The sequence below is a fragment of the Ambystoma mexicanum genome, chromosome 3q (genome assembly GCF_040938575.1).
Source record: "Ambystoma mexicanum isolate Mex_15411 chromosome 3q, UKY_AmexF1_1, whole genome shotgun sequence".
NCBI classification, from domain to species: domain Eukaryota; kingdom Metazoa; phylum Chordata; class Amphibia; order Caudata; family Ambystomatidae; genus Ambystoma; species Ambystoma mexicanum.
In genome coordinates, this window is record NC_090926.1 from 918,154,111 (window position 1) to 918,175,214 (window position 21,104).

The 21,104-nt window shown below is 42.4% G+C and overlaps 1 protein-coding gene across 4 annotated transcripts in view; it reads right to left on the reverse strand.

The window, feature by feature from the left end:
• Positions 1 to 21,104, reverse strand: part of WIPI1 (WD repeat domain, phosphoinositide interacting 1) — a 951,231-nt gene that overhangs the window by 608,350 nt on the left and 321,777 nt on the right. For all 4 annotated transcript variants that reach the window (XM_069655068.1, XM_069655067.1, XM_069655070.1 and 1 more), the window contains exon 3: positions 18,440 to 18,609. In XM_069655068.1, coding sequence (XP_069511169.1) covers positions 18,440 to 18,609 — 170 coding nt within the window. The remainder of the gene's footprint in view (positions 1 to 18,439; positions 18,610 to 21,104) is intronic.

A 21,104-nucleotide genomic window follows, 5' to 3' on the forward strand; every position in this document is an offset into this window, starting at 1 on the left:
ACTGACAAAAGGAAATTATTACTGTTTCTCATTGCAGACAACCATTTCGTACTGGTCACCCTTCCTACATCATGGTCTTTTAAAGGAATGGTTCGGTCAAAAAATATTATTGTCCCTATGGGTCGGCCATGAGCTTTTAATCATAATTCAATTGATCGTACAAACATTGCCTATGCACCTTACCCGAGTTTTCGTCTCTTGAACACAAGCAAAATCAGGCGGCAGGGCGCAGCCATTTTGTGATAATCCTATCACTTGCCGCATCGCCCTGGGTGACCTGCTTTTGCATCACTAAATCATATCCCCTGCCCCTGAGCCTGACATCACTAGACGTGTACCGCCCATTTCACAATGTCAAAGCACGTCTCGTGTCAACATTCTCTGCGCCTCAGCTAATGACGTGTCGCCATGGAAACGGCAGGAAGCCTCTTTACTGGACAAGTATAAATGGAGCTTTTCACAACACACAACAGCAGATTTTCTTTTCCATTCCTCTTGCTGTATTTCTTTGAGTATTCTGTGACTCGTTTCTGTGCTCTTGTCAGCTACCTTCGTTGCTTGTAGCCCGTGTGAACAGATACCAGTACGACCGCTATAAATTATTTTCGTTTCTTTACCACACAATGGCAACAATAATGCCCTACCTGTACAAGCCCGAGTATTCCGAGGAGGAATTACTGGAAAGAGCAAGCTCTGTAGACGATGGGGATTTGGACAACAGTTGGGCGGACGTTTCAACAGATGAAAAGCCTGGGCCTAGTCGCATGGACGGTGTTTCCACCTGGTGTACCTGCAATCGGTGCGCGCTAATGCCAACCGAGGTGGAGAACTGCTGCTGCCGAGAAAACTCTGGATGCTTGTCCTTCATATCGCAAGGCGATCCACAGCCGCAATGCGTTACCGAGCTGCCAGACTTCATGGCAGTCTGTCTCACACGGTCTGTGTTGAGGATTTTGATGGTGCCTATGCACGAACTTCGCGCAACAGTTCGCCCTCGTAATCCAAGTAACGAGTAAGTGTAGTCTGGTTGTGATGTCAGTTAGGCCACTACTATTTCTTGGTTGTCCCCTATATTCTCGTAACTTCAAGACATCATTGTCATATCCGTTTAGTCTTGCAATTCTTTAGTAATAGTCACATAAAAGTCGTTCAATATTGTGCAGTGTCTAGTTAGCATTTTTCATGGCAAAAATGCCATCGCATACAAGAATTGTCATTGACAACTAAGGTTTAATACACTTATCTTGGTCATTTAAAAACAGATTGTATCTTTCTCTTTCATAGGTGGTACCAGCTGGGGCCTATCGTTCGTACACATGGTGGCTTCATGGGAGGCTTGGACACCGCGTTCGACGAGTAATACCCGCCTGTGTCGTTGGCGCCATTAGACAAACTTTCCCCAGCGACAGTGGTCAGTACAGGGGATTTTCCCTCGCTGATCTCCAACCAGACCTTTACAATGTCTAGTAGTATTGTTCCATCAAAATAAGAAACCAAATAAAACGCAACATATTTTTTATCAATGGTTGTTTCAGTTTTTAAGTGAATCAAATGTGTCTCCATTCAGCAGTGTTCCGGTGCCTTGCCTGCACGCCTCCCGGCCCATCCATCCCACCCCCCACTATCAAAGGCAGTTCGCGCCAGTGGATGTGCGCTGCTATGGGGTGCTATCAGGGGCGCAAACGCCCAAGGTGTCAAACAACATGTACACTTCAAAAGGTATCCTGCGCCCAGGGGCCATTGCTCACATGGCCTCCTCAGAACCTGTGTCTCCAGGCAGGCCTCCCCTGAAGCAGACTGTGCCCCTGCAATCCACATAATACCACGACGTATACACGTCATTCATTCACAAACACACCCCTTTTTGTTATTCTTTATAAACCACTGGATATTTACCATGAGAACATCTTTGAGCACAGCAAGTTAACTCGTGAATGTGCTACTCTGTGACCGCTTCGAGTGAACTCGTCAGTGTGCTACCTGTGAACATCTCCCTGTTCTCCTGCCACTAATTACTCTGCTTGCTGAATCCAATTGTTTGTTGGTCAAGGTAAGGGCATGTATCCTAATCATATCTCCTTCATTTGTAAATTTATATCTATTCCGAAGTATCTAACTCTGTACTGCTATGTTAATTTGTATCACTGCTATTGACAAGAGTTTCTTTTGTTATCAATATATCAATTTTTATCAGTGTCAATTGGCATTGTATTGCATCCTTCGCGGACCGTGTCTATATCATAAGCATGTTTCCTTTTCGTGCATGATAGAACATTCAAGGAACAAGTAACGTGTTCTGATTCACATCAATGAATCGTTTGTGAAATTTATCCTATAATACAGCCGCACACGCTGCACTGATTTTGCTGTGGTGCCCAAAAGAAAGCGTGCAATGAACAATGTATGGTCCAATTAATTATTTCTCACATGCTTATGTAAAATATTTTTTTAATAATGTTGACCTTTATTTTGCAGAATTTACAACAATACCTGCATGTTCTATTTTCGGTTGCCCTTCGAAGACCCATGACAAATCCGAAGGCATTACGATGCATGTATTCCCTAAGACTGTTGATCGAATAAGAGAATGGGTCAGACGTTGCGGCTATCCACCGGAAGACCTTGAAAGTAGAGTCAAACAAGTCTTGGAGGACAAGAGGGGTCATCGATACCGCATCTGCAGCCTGCACTTCTCCCCAGATGTACGACACATCCTTGTACACAAACAGGAATCAACTGAGAACAACTCGGAAATTGCTCCCAAACGCTGTTCCGACTTTACTCGTGAAAATGCCACCACAGGTGAGTCACTCTTCCAGATTTAGCTTTACGCCTGTATTTTCGGTGTATATGCCACTTATAGTACTTTCCATATTTATCTGATTGAATAGCTGTTGAAATAATGACTCTTTTTCTAAAAATCAGTCCTTGTTTTGTAGAACCCACATAGAAAAATGATTTATGGGGACGGATAACTATGCTATGTTATGCATTTCAATAAGTGTAATTTTCTCATATTCAGTCTCCTTACATGCCATTTTGTAATGTTGGAATTTCTAAATCGAATAATACTTTCCCTTTACCACTCCATGACTATCCACCGAATATGAAGGAACAAGATTCAACATCCATGTCTTACCTGGAATCATCAACCACTTCGAGCGCGTATCAGGTAATGTTACCTAGCTATTCTGTTCCAGACTGGTTTTATGCACATAATTCTAGATAATGTGATCATATTTTCGCAACGTATCATTGCATTACACAATGTTTCTTTACTACTTTACTGTTGATATGTACCTTTGTCGTCTTTCCAAATTGTGTGTCCCGTTTACAATCTTTTCGTCCTTACTTATGCAAGTACTGTGTTTCAGGGAGATGCTGCAGCGTCCTCTACAATTACATTATCCATTGTGGTTGTTCTGGAACCAGACCTTACAGTTGATCTGGACCCAGAGGTATGCACACTGACAGTACCATCGAATGAAAGAAAGTCGGTCTAATTAGATGTGTAATACCAATGACTTATTTTAAATGGATACTATTTTTTGTAGGGATGTATACAAGATCCGTATATTGAACCGGAGGAACGTGTATCTGAGTCGGTGCGCCAGTTTGCTGATGTTGGAGTAAAGAAGGTTTCAAAGAAAAGAAATAAAAAATAAGGTTAGTTATAAACACTTTCTATTGTTGGAAATAGTTTTGTGCTAAGGCCTTCATTATATGCTTTTTTTTAATGTTAATTGTACAACACTGTATGTTGATTTACATTAAACATCCCTTTTCCTATCTGTCCTGTAGTTGCCCGATGGAGTACGGACTATGCAGACACAAACAGCGATACAAATGACAGATGCTGCTTGCCAAACTGTTTTCACCATGGAGGAACTATTCATTGAGGCGTGTCGTGTTCACACTCAAGATGCCTATGTCCAATGGCCAGAAAATGAATTTAATAAGACCGGCGATTCCAGCAAAGTGTTCTTGGACCATTTCTACAATTCGCCCGATCCGCCAGAGGAAGGTGAAATTGAATTTATAGACGATAGTTTGACATTATTAGATGAGCACTTGACACAATCTACACCGCCAAAAAAAGGCCACCCCAATAAACAGTCCACATTGATCTTTTCTCCTATCTGTCATCAAGTAACAGATGACAGAAACTGAAGCATCAACACTATTGACCGACGAAACAGACAAATATATTGACTATAGTATGTCCGGTTTGGCTGATATGTTCACAACGGTTCACTCCGAAACCACAGTGTTGCCAGATGACAGTATAATAAAAGAGGCCAAATACATAGTATTCGACAGCAGCTTGATGGAGATTATACAGATGCTGAAATGTGTGCATTCAGTGGGAGGGGAAGTATGTGGAAAGCCATTGGTGAGCGTGACTCGTCTAGGCAAGGCAGTAATCTCAAAATACATGCCACCTGTGAAAAGTCACATAAAGCATTTTCATGGTCCGCTCAACCGATGCTGGGGAAACTGCCAGCTGGCAATCTACTGTGTGCAGCAGCTTTACTTTTCAGTGGCTCCAGTTTCATGAAGTTATCCAGTTTCTTACAGTTTGTGGGACTCTGGGAACAACTGGCTATTCAAAGTGCATTCCCCGACAAACGGTTCAGGCTAGCTGGCGAAGGACAGTGTGACAGCCCCGGATTTTCTGCCAATTACTGCACCTACCATCTTCAGGACATGGAAAGTAAGAAAATTGTGAGTTCGGTGGTCGTGCAGGTGTCCCAATGTAAATCCTCGGTGGCGATGGAGAAACTTGGTTTTATAAAATCACTGGAAGATCTACAATCGAGGGGAATGCAAATCGACCTCATAGCCACGGACAGACACGTTTCAATAGCCAAGACAATGAGAGAGCAGTATCCAAATATTAAACATCAATTTGATGTATGGAATTTTGCCAAATCAATCAATAAAAAAATCTCGGCTGCAGAGAAAAAAAAGAAGGTTTGGAAAGTATTTCGCAATGGTCCCAGTCTTTCAGCAACCATCTTTGGTGGAGCTCAAAAACATGTGATGGGTCTGTGGAAATTCTACTGGAAAAATGGCAGTCACTAATGCACCACTGTTCCAACGTTCACCACTGGACAGAAAACCAACATTTCCACTAATGTGAACATGGCTCTTTGTCCCCAGAGCAGGCACGGAAGAAAAAGTGGTTGATCCCATCTTCACCTCCACACAAAGCCCTTGAGAAGATTGTGTTTGATAAAACTCTATCAAGAGATCTTAAGGGACTCACAGAATTCTGCGGTATTAGTGCATAACGGGAATGTGGGCCAGGAACAATCTACGACTGCAGGAAACTTAGGGATGCATCGCTACACTATGGCCTTTACAAAAAGAAGCAAAAAAATGGGTTGTCAAACCAGTATATGAGAAAATGGAATTTGATTTTGTGAAAGATCTTATTGTTAATGTTGTCGAGATGTATACTCATGGAATTGTGCACAAATCTGTTCAGAGAACACATACATTGCCACAAAACATTGCCAGCGGGCCATGTCCACCCAAAGCAGAGCTTGTTAAATCGTTCAAATCCCGGTTGAAATGATTACCGTTTGCAAAAAATGTTTCTATAAACTGTACAAATAAAGTATGCATTTTGTCTTTTGAAATCTATCCTCTCAGTCCTTTTCTTAAAAATATATTACAATTATTACGATTGCTTTCACATTTCACAGTTTAGTTGAGATACTGTGGGACCTTAATTTTTCGTGTTAATGACCAATGGATAACAGTGTGTAAGAATATTTGGGTTTTGGCAGTTGACTTGCAATAAAGTTCTGCAAAAAGCTGAATAACTGCTGGACCTACAAAAGGGATTAGACCTAGGCCACAAAACATTCTAGGCACGCAAGAAGTACTGACTGTGAAAACATGCCATGGGGTAGGAGGCCATGAGATAAGCAGAGGTGGCCCTATTATTAGACACATTTTGACTCCGTTTTTGAGTTACACCAACTATAATTTGGGAATAGGGGGCATTCTGTCATTGGCAAATTTCACCTACAGCTGAGCAGCACCACGAACAACGAGCAGTGATAGCCCCCAATTTTCTGTGCCTGTGCTTCAAAATTCATGTTCTCATGGATGCGTTGACACGGGATGTTGCAAAGTAAGAATGTATGTTCATTTTGAGTGAAGGTCACCAGCTTTGAATTTTTGCTTGGGAGATCGCGTCCCGCGCACAGTATAAGGTTCTATTGTTTTTTTACCTTGAGAGGCAGGGACCATTCCGAAAGGGATTGAATTGAAGGGGGGTGTAATATCATATGATATGATAAGGTTGCCCAATCCAAAACTGCACCCAGTTACATATATGTTCAGTTTGTGAGAAAACATTGACACGAACGGAGGAGTCTGCATTACGGTCTGCATTACGCCTATAGAATGGAAATGCCGAATACAATGTAAGTTTCTCTTTAGACGATTTCATACCAGAACTAATCGAAATACGAATAGCTGACCGTTACTGCTGGGTGACATTGTACTTGTTCGTTCTGTTTGGCATATTGCAATGAAGTGCTAGTACAACCTTTGTGTGGAGGGCTATCTACCGGGCACTTGGGTAGGCCAGCATCGAGACGCATGTAGATCACCACTCGTTTCTCCCTGGCTCTACGCTAATAAATTATTACATTGTTTTTACACCTGGAAATCTTGCCCCAGTTTACGCATTACGTTTAGAGCTCAACATTCTCATTCGCGGCTATCCTCGGAAGCAAATAGCAGAGTACTTTGATATTCCACGTTGTATTCACTCGGTTCACATTGTGTCACCTCTGCGCTAATAAAGGAAATTATTAATTGTAATAAAGATCGGCTACTGAGACAATTTTTTTATCACGATTTTTATCTTTTGCAAACAGGTACATCGTGCCGTTCTGCGAGTGTCATCTATTCCAGACCCCAACCGATGGCTTCTTCAACTGCCAGCTTCAGCTACATGTCAATCACTGGATCTACTTGACCGTATTTTGGGACGACAGACAAGGTCCAATCTGTCCGTACGCGGTACCAGCAATTAGGAGCAACATAACCTTTACGGTGGTCTAATGCCAAGTTGAAGCACCAGCCTTGCAATTCACTGTGCGACCGAAGTGCTTCGTTTACCCAAAATGAACACCCTGTGTACCCAAAAGGAACAGCGCGTGACTCACGATAAACATTTGCGGATTTATGAAATGAGAGCAAGAAAAAAAGTTCAATTTTAATTGATTTGGTCACACGCCGAATGTTATCGAAACATTTAATGTGAAATAAATGTACTTTACCAATTATACAGTCTTGTTGTTTTATTTTAAAGTACAGTTTCATATTCCTAATTGTGACGCGCCACGCTGTGAGATGATATGTGTTTTCCGGGTTCCGCGTCTAGTCGGGTAGGTGACGACTGGGCGCGTTTGTCCACGCTACCCAGCAACGTCACGGAGAGAGGCGGAGAATATAAATGATTTGGTGATGTCAGGCTAAGGGGCAGGGGATATAATTTAGTGCCGCAAACGCAGCTCACCCAGGGCGATGCGGCAAGTGATAAGATTATCACAAGATGGCCGCGCCCTGCTGCCTGATTTTGCTTGTGTTCAAGGTGTAAGGTGCATAGGAAATGTTTGTACGATCGATCGAATTATGGTTAAAAGCACATGGCCGAACCATAGGGACAATAATATTTCTGACCAAACCATTCCTTTAATAATGAAACTAGGCTTTAGCTATAATACTTGGCATCTTGGAAGGAGTATAAGGTCAAGGAGGGATTGTGCACTTTTTTTGCCCCGATTACCTAGAACCAATCATGCACTTTGTATTTTTCTGTCCCAAATAAACTGACGTTTATACCTGTTTTGCACACTGTTAAATTTTAGGCAATGTCGAACGGTATTCCTATTTTTATTATGGGAAACGTCATCATATTCTACTTGCGCTATTTTACAGTTCATAAAAGCGGCATCGATAATTAGATTTTGTTTGTTGGCTGCATGTTAATTTTCATGTCGTTTCTGAAATCGTGTTTACAGATCCCTTTCAAACTTATTTTATTTCTGGAGGAATTTATGGTTTTACAGATTGGTGTTGGTTAGTTTTATATGCTGTCGTTAGGCTCAGTGCAAATTTGCATTTTCACTATTATTAATTAATTTATCAAGAAGAGCGATTTGGCAAATGCACTTTGCATCTTCAACGCTGTTTTTAAAATGTTGTAATTTTTAAAACAATCTACGATTTTTAGGTAGTTTGTAGATGTTTAATGGATTATATCTGAATAAACATGGTGATGAATTTGCAGATATGTCACAGGCTTAAGGCAGAAGAAATTCGAAAGACTAATGAAGAGATTATTTTTTTGCTGAGCGATTTTAACTTTAGTTTTACTGGAATGGTAGTCTCATTAAACAGCTGCATGGAAGATTAGCTCTCAGAACAATTCTAAGCAGTGGCTTAATAATTCTGACAATTATGAATGAATTGACAACTCATAGCTTTTATGTTTGTGGTGTTAAACAGCTGACACATGGTTTGTGCTGCAGACATTTTCTTAAGGCTAATCAAAGTTTACCGTGCCCAAGGTTTAAAGAATTATGATTTTTTTAATGGCCATCATGATAGGAGGTTATTTAAAGGTTAATTATTGGTCCTGGAGCATGTCATTAGTATGTAGAATCCCCTGTTGTCTACTGTGCAGATAAGATAGCGTTATGAGTTTGCGGCCGGTCACCGTCTTCCATTGCAATGTTGAAATACTTAAATAAATACTAATGAGATGCTCTAGAACCCAGAAATAGCTTTTAAGAAACCTTCTCCTATGATCTCCACTAATAAAAAGCCATTTAAAAACAATACACCATGAAGAAATGCCTATGGTGCAAAACACATGTCGGCACAAACACAACAAAAATAAAAGCTATAAGTCAGCTATAAGTTGACAAGTGTCAGAATTATTGATGACTCATGAGAGCTGTTATTTTTTGCTAAATTAGTTCAAGAGAACATAACTGCCTTAACATGGCCACAGGGAGCTGCCCCAAAAGTGCAACCCTATCCTAAGTGCACAATAGCCAACCTTATACATACTAATAAGATGCTCTAGACCTCAGAATTAGCTTTTAAAGAATCTACCCTCATGATCTTCACTAATAAATGGCAAATTAGTCCAAACCTGGACCCCATAAAGTACAAGTGGCTTTGTGAAAGTGCATGTGGTATGAAACATGTTTATTTATTTATTGTATTTGTTCTTAGCGCACAGACCCGGAGGTATCATGGCGCTAAGTACATGGTTAGGAGAGCATTAAGTAACAGGTACCATAGAAAAAGGTGGTTACAAGGTGTCAGAGGTCGAGAATCAGGTACATAGTAGCTAAAGCAGTCCATCACATATATTTGTCAAAGAGTAGGGTTTCCGCTCTCTTATGGAAGAGAGCCTAAGCAGGTTCGTCTTGGATGTGCCGAGGCAGGGCATTACATGTCTTGGCTTTACAACAAATTTAAAATCTATGTGATGCCAATACATTGGGCCTTATTACAAGTTGGGCATTGTGATAAATAATCGGCAGTAATTCGGCAGGAATCCCGTTACTGCCACATTACTGCACTGCCCAACTACTAGTTTGGAGTTAATGTGGAGAAAGAACCTCCAGCAAAAAGTTGGAGGTAATTCTTCCACCTTATCGCCAAAACTCTGAAAAATCCTCGAAAATCCTGCTCCATAAATGGTGACTAACACCCACATACCTCCAATTGTAATCTGGCAGTAATTCCGCTGGACCAAGTGGCAGAAACAGTCAATCTGTTTGGCGGTATTCTAACTGATTTACCACCAGAATAACGCCGTACTTCCAATAAAGCACATTGATAAATATTTAAGCCGTTTACGAGAACTGTTCTACTTTGCAAAATTGGGTCAAAAGAACAAAACTATATATGTATAGAGTACAATGTCCTCATTCAGCCAGGCTCTCTTTCCTGACGATTTCAATTTGTGACTAGAGAGCAGACGTCTCATACGTGGCTATCTACACTTAGCAGTTCCCACAAGACAATATCACCAGTTCATTCATAAAGATCTAGCAGGCAGCGTCACCCTGCTTTTCTCATTGTTCGTTGGAAGGGTGTCGAAGAAGGAAGATGAAACAAAAGTGGCATGGATTTGATTATAAACATTTATTTCTCAAACAAAAAACCTCTCTGTCTCTAAGAGGGGGTTCCCTACCTCTAACTAAACTAAAGGAATTGTCAGAATTTCTGTCAAATTAAAGTTCCAGCGTCCTGTGTCAAATCCTACTCTAACCCTCAAACTATAAAGGATAAACTAACAAAGTTCCTTCTTCTGGAAGATGGCTCCCTTCTTCTGCTTCCTGAACGGTGTCCAAAGAATGTTCTTTTAAAACAGAAAATGACAGGAGGGAATGACTCCCTTCCCCTGATTTACGGGCTTCACCCAGTCTTCATGCAATATCCAGGAGAATGACTCCCTTCTCCTGGTGTAGACTTATGCAGTTCCCAATAAAACCAGGGGGAATGACTTCCTTCTCCTGGTGTCTCTAGTAACACTCTCAGCCCAGTAGCAAGAGAATACCTCCCTTCTCCTGGTGTTATTTCGTACAGTTCACCACAAGGCCGGGGGCGGGGGGGAATGACTCCCTTCACCTGGCACTCTATCACAGCTTTTTGTCCGATACCAGGAGGGTGTCTCGTCTCCAGTTATTGCTTGGCACAGTTCTCTTTCACTGTTGGGGTCCCAGACCCTTGATGGCCAGTGGTTCCCTCGTTACCAATGCGCTGAGTAAGATTTCCTCTGATGTTAGCCGTATCACTGTTGGGGTACCAGACCCTTCTTTCGTTATGCCCATTAACGTCTTTGCTAATACTGGGCCGGGGAAACGCCACCCCTAGGTCCCCTCTGGTTTTTGTGTGCCTCTTCTTACCTCTTACGGCTTCGTGGGCTTCTCTCCCCTGCACTCATGGCTTTGTAGTGTCTTCCTGGCTTCGGGAATCGGTCTGCCTCCAATTTGCGGGCGTAGAACTTCTATACCGTCCTCTTACCGCTCTCTGCTTTTCCACAGCTGTCGGTCAGCGTTTGAATCTCCTGCGCTGGAGAACTCGGATGCCATCTGCTTTCCCCTACAGGACTGGATGGAGCTGTACCTGCTACCACTGTGCTTCTCGTTGCGGCTGCATTCTGCTCTGCGGCCGTGCTCGCCAGATCAAACAGTTCTATGTTCCATTTTATACATTGTATCTCATTCCTGCCATGCAGATTGTATAACTCCTCCTTCTTTGTTACTGACTTAATCCTCATGCCTCCTTCGGGCCACCTGGTACAAGTGTTATCACAGTCAATTATCTTTATGTCTCCTGTGTTCTCCCTCATCCTTGTACTTTTGGCTTTAGGCCCTATGTTACATCAATACATATGTTTACTTTCAATATAGTGGCTCAGGACATTACGGAGGGCTAAGGAATGTCAAGGAGTAGCAACATTCATTAGGCTGTACCCCAGGAGATCATCATCATCCCCAGGGAGCGAGTCCCCCCCCAATGGGGTCCTCTCGCATTAACCGACCCCTCTGGGGACTATTGGGCAGCGGCTGCACATCACAATATTTGTATAGAAAAGACACCTCCTAAATTGGACAGAACATTCGTTTTTGTCTACATCCTTTTGATTGGCTACTCCTCTCACTCTCCACCGGACTGCTTTTCTAGGCACAGGGACATCGTGCTGTATACCCTGCTTTCCACTCAGCGTCGACACTCAACAGTTTGGCAAAAACGTTTTTAAATCTGATGTGCACTATTTGTGTAATTTTATCTTGGGTGTTGGTGGGGTTGAGAGCATGCTAGGAAAAACATGTCTTATTCAAAATTGATGCAAATCAATAAAGAAGCTGATGCAAGCAGGCCACTGCCATTTACTCACCAACTAGTTCAGGAGTCTGCAGTCTGTGCATGCAGGCAGCCCCTTCCCTTTCCTCATGTGTGACACCCGCCTTGGTTTTCAATGTTACGGTTGCACAGCTTTTGTAAAGGAAGCGCCAGGGCAGGTTACAGAGCCCTTCTGCATTTACTGCAGGGTTGCTTTTGAAGAACCAAATCTCAACCTTTCACAGACTGTTAACTTAGCATTTGGATTGAATGCCCGCCCCCTTTTACATCTGTTCATCGTTATTAAATTGGAAGTTTAAAACATATGTTTAGAGCATTGCATTGATTTTAGTATTTTATTTTGACTCTTTAAAACCTTTTCCCTTATTTTGAATATAAACGAGACCTGTACGATTTGTTGGCTGTTTTTTTCTCGTGAATACACCCAACGATAGGGTTCCTCTGCAGATGGACACACAATGCATGAAGACTCGCGGGGTTATGGGCTAAAAGGTGCACCACTCCCCACGCACAATCTGAGGGACTTCTAGGGCACAGCTTATTTTAGCATAACTTTATTTAACCTACTTTTGGTTTAGAGTCTATCCCACTAAACTGACAATCTGGTACACCCAGTGTTCGAAGTGAGCAGGAACAATTGGGAGCGGTGCTCCTCTACTTTTTTTTAATTACGTTTCACCATTCCTATACTTTTATTTTCAAAAGAAACCTTTCCGGAATTATTTAGTTTTTTAAAAAAAAGAATGTAAGAATACGTTGAAACTTGCAATTTAGTGCACTGCACTGACATTTATTAATTTATTTAACATTTGTAGAGTGTACCAAACCCATAGGCATCAGGGCGCTGTTACATGAAAACTAGTTACATGCAAACTGAAAATACTGCAGGCACAGCTGCACTTGCAGTTAATGGGTAGATGAGGAGTAGCTTTAATCTTTAGCATGCATCTTAAGAGGTGTAAATGGTGGGTGATTAGAAGTGGGAGGGTGCGTAAAGTTGCATGCTTTGGGGGACAATGAATAAAGGTAATGGGGGTCGTTTAAAATGCATTTCTTTCACCGTGTTTCTTTCGGTCTTTACACAGTGGTGGGTTATAATGGATGAATGGCAGGACCCAGGTACGGATTAGACTTGTCAGTGGGAGGGGGCATGGCAACGTGGTATGTGCGGGGCGCAATTGGGCCAGCAGGGAACATAGTTCCACCACTTCTTTTCGTACAATTCGACCACGGGCTGCACCTTCAGAAAAATATGTCAAAAACGTTAAAAAATAACATTTGATGCAAAAAAAGCATCCTTGGTATTTCCAACGGGAGGGAATTTAAGGCCAGTTAATACACCCGGGGGGTGGGAGGGTAGTGGGAAAACAAAGATCGAAAATGTTTTTAACAATAAGTCGATTCTACCTAAATTCAGAACCCTGTATATACCTTCTATTTTAAGACATACAGGCCTGCCTCAATACTTCATGGAACCCCGCAGGAAGTCAGTACAGGTTTATATTCCTGGGTGGAAAGAAGCCCAGGCAAACTGGAATTACAAACTGGGTGGTACCGAATACCTATTTCTTTGATATGCCACCTATTTGTCTACGGGACGACAAGAAATCCTTTCCAATGCAGAAAGAATGGGACAGGGAACAGCTGAAAGAGTCTAGGGGTACAACAATTACTTAACAAATTGAGGTTGTGTAATGATTGAAAGGTCTTTTTAGACCCCCCTGACATTCCTACAAAAAATGGATCTCGCGTTTACCAAACTGGAGGGAGACGTCCCAACGTTTGTCTATCGACTCTAATAATTCAGCCATAGTATAATCACTAAAACGACGATAGACAAAGCCATTTGGTGAGGCCTACAGACTCCATTTTGCGTGACCCATGAATGCCATCTTTTTCTAGGCCCCGTTATGATTTTGCAAAAGCCATCTCTCCCTCAATCCAGCACTGCGCACAGCGAGTCCCGTCAACCCCCTCCTCCTTGCAACTCCGCTCAGACCGGAGCAATCTCTGCGCGTCCATCCATCTCCACAAACCGGCCTGTGCCACCTCGACCCCCCACTCTTGAAGGTTATAACTTGACAGACCCTTTGCCCACAATCCTCCCCCCCACTTTGAAGTAACTGCTGGATGACCCTTCCCCTCCAGATCTCCCTCAACTGCCCACCATATACCTAATCCTGGGTGACCATATATCCTTCTACAAAACTAACACCCATCCATCCATCCACTCTTTCCAGTCATGGGGTGCCTGGGGGAACAGATCATGAATAAGGGTCTCAAAGATAAGACATCTGAAACGAGGGTACCTTGTACCCTCGCCCCCATAAAGGCAGGGGTCAGAATGCACATATATTGATCCACATTTTATGGCCTCCTCCATCAGAATAACAACTTTGTGTCTAACATTACTCTTTGCATGCCAATAGCAATTGTGTAGTTTAGATTAGCTAGAAGAATGACATCTTGCGAACACCCCGTGGAGATGAGTTCAGCCGACCCACGTGCTGCGGGAAGTGACATCCCAGCGACAGCCTATCAAGACTCACTATTCCACTAAATTGTATAATGTAGCCACGTGTGAACCAATAACAATGTAGTGTTCCTCACCTATACAATTTGTCACAGATGACGATTTCTGTCTTTATAACATGATGTCTTTATAATGTTTGGCAGAGCGGTCTCAGAGCAGCAGAGTCCTCTGCATGCCCCAATTTTCTTTATATAAACTTTGTTCAGCTTGGAATCTTTCTCCTGGTCTCATTCCCTATTAGTGTGTGTCCATTTAATGACTCTTTTGGTATCGTGTCGAGACCAGGCCCATTCAGTTGTTAGCCCTTTTTACAACAAGAGTTACGAAAGCATAAAGCTGTTAATGGAGCGATGGTGAATCTATAATGAGGGACATAAAGTAATAAAGCGTAATTGGAGGCATGGTATTAGTTTAACTTTACACCGTGAATTCCCGGAGTGCTGCTGTACAGTGCCTCAGAATATGCGAGAGCCAATGTGACGGATTCTGGAAACAAGGCAGCTTTGAAGATCAGGTTGGCCAGAAAGGGGAGATCTGCAGGCATGTGTAACATATGAACATGGAGACGTGATTTCGAATCCCGGCTTCAGGGTACTTGATCCCAATTGCACAATTCTTGAAAAATCACTTTCTCGCTTTGTGCCTCCAAGTGTAAATATTGGCAATGTAAATATGTTCAAAACAAGTGTACAGTGTGCTCATTGCATGTTCCCTCACATTTGCCCATCATTTCATGCTTTCTGTGATCTAGTCGGAACTGTTCTATGTATACTAAGTCAGTAATGTGCATTATGCTCCAACTGCAATGCATGTTCCCTCTACAGAGCTCCACTGACCTTTGGAGTCTGTGCAAATGCCTGGTACTCCTTGAGGAATGGAACCACAGTAGTCATGATTCAGGGGAGATACAGACCATGTGAGATCAAAGAAGGAGAACGCTAATAATGGCCAAGTGAATAAGCAAGGTCTGAGGTGAAATTGTAAACAAAGGGTGGGAAAACAACAAGAAAATGAATAGGGAAGCGTTTTAATGAAAAGAAAGCAGTCAATCAGTGCACAGTGGGACACATTATTCCAATGTTTAAAAAATTCAAAATCCCCAAATAGTGGGGACTTCTTCCGTAAGGGGTGATTGCATCAACCAATAAAAGTGTTAAATGGAGAAAAAGGCCTGGAATGTTCCAGTCTGCTGTGAGGAACCCGAGGACGTCCTCACTTATTTCCGCCGGTTACCCTCTTCTCAGGTGGCCAAGGAAAATCCATTGCTTTTGGTTCCCGACCATGGGGGTGAATATGCGAGGGAAGATCACTTGGGTGGAGGAGACCTGGGAGTGGGCAGGGGATGTCCTTAATTGAGACATGGTATCGCCCATTTCCCTTTTACCACGAACCGTCCATCCCTTTTCCTGTGATTCCCCTAAAGTATTCGCTAAATGGCATCAGTATGGCATTGGGACGAAGAATAGGACAACTAGACCTACATATCCCCATTTTGTGAAAGCAAACAATGATCAGCCCCAGCCAAGTACTGGGATGAGGAGGAGGACAAGAAAGGCAAAGCAGGACTACCGCTTTGCTGGTGAGCGGTCTAGTCCTTTTTGGAGACAGGAGTTTTAAAAGATGGATGCCCAAAACAAAGAGTCAGCTGTGAGACCACAGTCAGCTGTGTGCTGGTAGACCTCTCTGGTGTGGTGGCGTGGCAGGAGGAGCACCCAAGGCCCATGAAGCAGTGCACAGTGTATGCAGTGTGAAGCAAAGGCATAAAAAGCTGGAGGTGGGTGGCAAGTCGTGAGAAGGAGGCAGGCGGCACCGAGGCAAGCAGTCGTGTGGATCCTGCTTCGGCGAGGAAGCACTGCAGGGTGTGCGTGAGCCACATGAAGACCATTGGGAGAAGACTCGAGCGACCGCACGCATGAAGAAACAGGAACACGTGACGGCGGATGATCTTGCAAGGAGCCCTAAGACCGACCGGTGAGTAAGGGGGGGGACACTGGGCTGGCAAGTGGTGATACAATTTGAGCAAAGCAAAGCATTTTGAATACTGAATGCAATGAAACCAAGTTAAAGCAGATGAGAAGTATTTTGAGTAGCGAATTAAATGAAAGCATGACATTTTGAATACCGAATGAAATTAAAGAAAGTTAAAGCAGATGAAAAGTATTTTTAACACTGAACGAAATTAAAGCAATGCATTTTGAAGGTATGCAGTGATTATCACGAATCCCAAAATAACAAATACATTAATAACGAATCCAAAATAACGAATTTGGAAATAAACAAAAAGAGACAGAAGGGTCGAGAAAATGCTGCCACGCGATTGCTGAGGGCTTAAAACAAGGGGCGCTGAGGCGGTCAGCTAGAAAGCTTTACTTGGAGGATTTACGCATCGCTGCAGGCCGGTTGATGTGGAGCTCTCTCTCCTGGACCGTTTGGGGGCTTTTCCGTGACTTCTGGCGAGATGAGGTTGTTTCTTGCTGCTGTGTCAATCATGATGTCTTTTATTTAGACTTATTCTATTCTTTGCATGTATAGCATTCACATATTAATTCAGTATTTATATTGCATTTATCCACTCATTTATTGTTTTTGTCGATGGTGTGAATAAAGAGGCCGAAAAGCAGCGCAGTTGGGTGTCTGTGTGTGTCAGGAGAGTGCGAGGCAAACCTCACTGCTGATGAGAAGCAGTGGACTGGTGTTAAAGGAAACGCAATCAAGGAAGGGAACCAGTTGCGTGACCTGTAATGGGTGGACCGTGTGGTCCGACAACTGTGCCTACAGCGGGTGCCCCTGAAAAAGCCACTGAAAACATCTATAAGGAAGCATGTGTTGTGCAAAGACCTTGTTGTGATATTATAGCGAAGTATCTGTTTGAAAGCTGGAAGATTTGAACTCTTGGGGAAGGGAACCCCTGTATTTGGTGAACTACTTTAAACTTGGGGAGGGGGAACTGATTAGAAGCCAGAGAGCTAGAAGAAGGTCTATTCCTTTTTGATGCTGCCATCCCTACACATTGTATGCAGTTAGTTGTGAGCCAAGTATAGGTATTGGACTCTGACAGATGTTTTACTTTGGACTTCCTGACGTAGACTATCCTTAGTTTTCTTTAGGCAGGGAAATCCCACCTTAGCATAGGGCAAGTTAGGCATTACTCCACCCTGCCCTTTAAGTTAAATAAAACTGTGTTGAGAAAACTTGAACCTGCTGTCTGTGTCTGAATCATGATGCCTTCACACTACTTACATGCGAGTCTTCCAGGTCATGCTAACACAGACAAGTTTCGTCCTCATCTCCAGACATTTTTCTAGGGAACCCAACTCCCAGGACATATAGAGGTATGGCAGATCAGCAGCAAACATTGCAGAGCAAAGCTCATTTTCGCAAGCTGATCGCTAAAGCACCTACTTATCTCACTCATAAATTAAGGCACTAGCAAAACTATGGGTATCAATCACCCAGGGATTCTTAGATACAACGTCAATATCCATCAATGGCCACTGACCACTGGCGTACATGAAGTCTGAGATGCTCAGCCTCAAAAAGCCAAAATTGATGCAAGGCTTGATAGAGGTGCAGTGATTTCTGAAACATACTTAAATGCCGTACCCAGGAGACTTTCAAGCCAGTACACTTTTATTACTGGATTCCCCAATGGATTAAATTGTGTAAACATTAGGAAAACTCTATACACACAATTCCTCAATTCCTTTATCTGCTATGCCTAGGAGAACTTTAACTTTCAATACCAAGTTTTATAGCTAGGCTGTATGCTGACAATTACTTTATCCAATTACTTTATGAATCCTGAAATCCAAGTAATCATTTCTAACGCTGTACTATACACAAACGTTATTACATTATAAAAATGTGTTCCAAAATGTATGGTGCTAAAATTTTGAGCCAAATGGGCATCCATACTGAGGCGATGCTGCCAGAGATACATGATGTCATTCATTGCAAAGAATTGCCCGTCGGTTGCCTTCATATCTTTACCTGGCGGTTCAGCCGTATGGAGAGGATGTTGCTGGAGTAGCTGTAGTTGCAGATCTCTGTGCCTTTCTTAAAATGATAGACGTTCATCTGCCGGGGCTTGGTGTGGCTGACCACCACCACCAGGCTGCTGGAGAAAAGTCGCTCAATGATGTAGACCTCCGGAGTTTCACCTGGGACAAGAACAAAAAAGAGATTGTCAATTGAGCAGCTCAGGCTGGTCCCTACGACTCGGGAAACACCCCCTTTTCACATAATTAGAAAATAAACAATGGTTCAGATCCTTAGTAAAATTGTGCCACTGCCCGCCAAAGTGGTTCATGAGAATGGCTAATTACACATATTGAAACATTTAACTGAGAAGTTTTGTTTTCAATAACTGACTGACCATCAGTGTTCCACTGTACAAAAAATCACGGGATCTGGAAATTGATTTAACATTCTCTGAAACTATTTATCCAGCAGATAGGAACAGGGCTTAATAAATCAATCAGAATTTTGGTAGCATATGCATGCAAGGAGAAAAACAAGAGAAGCCTAAAATGAAATGTGATCAAGCTTTAATGACTAAAATGGGTAGTGCAGGAAGAATTGTGCAACTGTGATATCTTTTCTACAATTTATTTGTCTTCTTTGTCTTTATTTAGATGTTCATCATTCACCCCCACACAGTGCTTGATGTCTACATTATTAATAAACATCGTAGATGAGCTGAGAATGATAATAGTGTAAGAACAAATATTGTGGTTAAAAGATCCCAGTGAAAGTAATAAAAAGAACTGGAAAATTGCCGATATCATATACAGGACTAAAATAATTGATTTAAAGAAAAATCATTACAATGAACAGATCTTTACCGTATATAACTCGACTGGGAAACTCTTCCAAATACTGAAAGCTTTCAAAAAACCAATAGCTTTATTCCCACCATTCCAGCCAACTGAAAAAGACTGAAGCAGTCCAAACTGCCTTTCACAATAAAATTATCAAAGCAAGAGAGACAATCACAAATTGTAAGACAAACAACACTTTCATCCCAGACAAAATATGTGACAATAAGAGCACTGCACAAAGTCCCAAATTCCAATTCAAATCTCTATCACTGGAAGACACGAACAAAACCCTTTCAAGCACTAAATGTACCTCATGCTCGGAAAATGTGCTGCCACCTAAACTAATCCTAGCCAATGCTGCAATCTTTGCGCCGTTCCTCACAAGAATGGTTAATGCTTCCTTTAGAGATGGCAATGTCCCTGCCATAATTAAAACAGTAACCGTAACACCGTTGCCAAAAAAACCTGAACTCAACCAACAAGATCCCGCGAACCTAAGGCCAATTACAAACTGTAAATTCCTGTTAAAAATACTGGATAAGATTGCCACCGAACAACTCCAGGATTTTGTGGACGAAAACATTCTACTCCACCCACAACAATCTGGATTTAGGACAGCCCACAGCACGGAGTCTGCATTATTAGATCTGCAGACAGAAATGCTTAACATCCTCGACAGGGGCAAGACTGGTTTGCTGATCCTATTGGACCTCTCGGCAGCCTTTGATCTGCTGGATCATCGGAGGCTCCGAGAAGCCCTAAATCAATCTGGGAACTGCTCCAAAGAGGCTGTTGATTGGGTGTTATCTTTTCTACAGGACAGAAAATGCAAGATAGTCTGGGGTAAACACTCCTCACAACCAAAACCAGTGGACTGTGGAGTCCCCCAGGGCGCAAGCTTCTCCCCACTACTGTTCAACTTATACATGCGTTGACTATGCACACTGCTGTCTCAACTTGGTATATTTTTCACCAACTTTGCTGACGACACCCAATTGGTTTCTGGACTAAGTGGTAACTACGAACAGGATAGTGAAAAACTCTCAAAAATGTATAACATCATCGAAAGCTGGATGATAGACAATTGGATGTACTTAAACGCCACCAAAACAGAGCTCATGATTTTCGGATCACCCTTTGCTAGGAAAAAACTAAGTCCTCAATACACCACTTTCAAGATCAAAGAGACACAAACAGCAGAAAAGGTCAAAACACTAGGAATATACTTACAAGCATCCTTGGGAGCAGAAGCCCACATAGCCTATCTTAAAAGGAACTGCCAATACCACCAGAAATGATTGAAAAAAAATCAGACCACTGCTGATCCTACAAAATAGCACAATCATAGCAAGAGCCACAATTCTCTCCCGATTAGATTATGGAAACTCTCTGTTACTGGGTGCCAGCAGTAAATGCTTAAAACAATGCCAAGTGATCCAGAACAATGCCATAAGAACAATCACCGGCAAACCTAAGAGAGAGCATGTCACAATGGACAGAAAGGATCTACACTGGCTTGTGATTGAGGAGCGCATCACATTTAAAGCTATCACTCTGGTACATCAATGCCTATTTGGCAAAGCGCCTATCTACCTAAAAAAAACAATTCAAATGGCATGAATCAAAGTGTAATTTGAGATCAAACAATACCGGCCTCCTACAAGTTGCTCCACTAAAAAAAGCAAAGGGCCTAGGTAGGGCATTCACGACCAAAGCCGCCCTTAAATGGAAAAAACTCCATACCGCATTGAGACTGGAAACTAATCATTTACGTTTCAGAAAACAATTAAAGACACTCCTGTTTAAATAAGACACCAACACCAACTCCTAGATAC